A 2500-nucleotide genomic window follows, 5' to 3' on the forward strand; every position below is an offset into this window, starting at 1 on the left:
TCTCTCCTGTCTCCAGTGCTTCTGCATCTATTCCAAAACATCTGAGCTTCTTGGCTAAACCCTGTTGAATAATAATAAAAATAGGCTTAATTTTTTTCCGTCTGTTTGAAGACAGGAGTATAAAGTATAAAAGCTCACAATAAAAACTGAAAACAAGAAGGCAATGACAGATAAGTTTAAAGCAACAATAACTCACCTGAACCATTGTGTCACAAATCACGTGAAAATCAGCAGCCAGGATGGGCTCCTTATTCATCACCTTCATCTGCATATCCTCATAAGTGTTTGGAATCTGCTTTCTGACTGGACGATCCTTCTTAACTTTTTCTTTTCCCTTCTTGGGTCTGATATTTTGCCAGTCTTCAATATTCAGTTCTTGTGCCTTTTTATCCAAGAAGGTGTAAATGTCTATGAGAGACACAACATCCATAGTGGCATATCTGATCTGTGACTTCGTAAGAGGCCTGGCTGCCCAGTTGGAGAACTGATCAGTTTTATCCAGCGGCAAGCCAAAGCAGCGATACACAAGGTCTGTTAAACCTTTGTAGTTTGAAGAACTGTGAGGAAAGATGTCAGGGTAATCCTCCACCAAAATCCCTTTTATTTGGTCAAGATCAACTACATTTTTGGCATTTGCAAATCCTTTTTGTACTTCACTATGTAGTTTGGCAAGGATCTTAAAATCTCCTCTAATGCCATACCCTATCTTAGTGATTTTTGGATTAGAAAAGAGCTGGCCAATGCAGGACCAATGTGAGTCTTCTAGCAAGGGTTGGAGGGCCACTAGATCCAAAAGGAAAACCCTGGACTGTGAAGCCATTTGAAGGAGTGATGCTTGTTCTGCAGATCCAATGCCAAAAGTTGGCTTCCATTCACTATCCATTGCTATTACAGGACTCTCTGTTAAATCTGACATACATTTTGTGAACTCCTCAACTGAGGTAACTATCACCACTTCTTCTAAAGGTACATTAAGTGAATAAAAGTCTAATCTACCATCATCCCAACACTCCTCTTCCAACTGTTTTTCTGCGGCAACATCCATGTTTCCATCAGTGAGATGAGGCTTTGCACTAATTACTTCCTTTATTCTTACTGGAATATCATCAGGATGAAGCTGAAGCTTTCTGACATAAGGAGCAGCAGCTTCTAGATCATGGTACTCGTCAAAGAGGTGCATCAGGTCTGGCCCAAGGTGTGGGCTCTCCTTCAGAGCATCATCTATTAGACTCTGAAATGCTTGAACCTGAATGCCTTTCTCAATGTAGTATTTGTAAAAAATGTATCGCAAAGCTCCTCTGGCTCTGTGCTTCTGCATGTGTGGACAGATGGATGCATCCAAATCAAATTTTTTCAGAAGCTTGGCCACTGTGTTACAAAGCATTTTGCTAGATTTGACTTTCTTTGGATCCTTGATTTTGTAAGTTTTGTGAAGATCATTTATGTTTACTTGTTTTCCAATAATACTGTCTATGAAGGACAAAATTTCCTTCTGGTGTCTGGGACTGGTGAGAAGAAACTCATCTGCCAAAGAGAGACGATCTTGTAGAAAAAGTGGAACAATCAGGTCTTCAGTGGAAAACTCATCCTGCAGGTTCAGAAGGGTTGCCAGGGTAGCTACTTCCTTTAGCTGTCCCTGCAATCCCATGTCCTTGATATGAGGCAGGAGCAACATCTTGATCCTTTCTAACTGAAAGGCCTTGACGAAGAGCCTCATCAGACCAACATTCTTCTGCCTCACAGCTACTTGGAACATGTCAACTTGCAATGCCTCATTCAAGCAATGCTCATACTTCGGGTAGTTTCCTTTCCCTAAAAATGACATGAACTCCACAATGATGTTTGCTGGCATTCCACTTGATCGATTTTTAAACAAGTCTGGGCATAACTTAATGCAAACGGATACCATTTTGTAAGGGTCAGCAGCCACACTGAGACTATCTTGCATAAGTCTTGAAAATTCTGATTTATTCCCATCTTTCCAGAGGGAATTCAAGGATAAGAAAGTGCTTGTATAATCTTCCATTTTTGCTGTTTATGGTACATCCAGATCTGTAAAAATGAATAGAACAAATGAGATTCAGATAGGATATTCAAACGCTATGGATACACTATATATGTATCTGTGTGGTATGGTGTGGGATGAGCTTTTGTGTTTTGGTACAGAGTTAGGTATAGGTATCTTTCTCTCTATCTCTCTATTAAATGCTTTTTCACACACAAACGATCTTTTTAGGTTTTGTAATTCTTCTCTATTTTTTGCATTGTCAATGTTACCAAGAGCGATGCACAAAGATAGAGGGAAAAGAACACTGCTATCTCATAGAGAGTAAGAAATAGAGTAATAAGTAGTAAGTCCACAAAACCTTCACACAGCCCAAGTTCTTAATGTCGCACTTTCCGTAAATTGGCACAAAGTGCTAATAATGGAGGGTACAGAAGCGGATTGTCCTCCCATGTCTAAGGAATAAAAAAAAAAGGTAGGAAAAGTTAGGTCTGG

General features: G+C 39.8%; 1 protein-coding gene across 1 annotated transcript in view; it reads right to left on the reverse strand.

The window, feature by feature from the left end:
* Positions 1-2500, reverse strand: part of LOC125036337 (exonuclease mut-7 homolog) — a 4929-nt gene that overhangs the window by 1845 nt on the left and 584 nt on the right. The window contains exons 2-3 of the mRNA XM_047628888.1: positions 197-2052; positions 1-61 (exon numbers count right to left, since the gene is read on the reverse strand). The exon at positions 1-61 is cut by the window's left edge and continues 122 nt beyond it. Of these exons, the coding sequence (XP_047484844.1) occupies positions 1-61; positions 197-2026 (1891 nt within the window). The 5' untranslated portion in view covers positions 2027-2052. The remainder of the gene's footprint in view (positions 62-196; positions 2053-2500) is intronic.

Source organism: Penaeus chinensis, chromosome 21 (genome assembly GCF_019202785.1).
Source record: "Penaeus chinensis breed Huanghai No. 1 chromosome 21, ASM1920278v2, whole genome shotgun sequence".
NCBI lineage: Eukaryota > Metazoa > Arthropoda > Malacostraca > Decapoda > Penaeidae > Penaeus > Penaeus chinensis.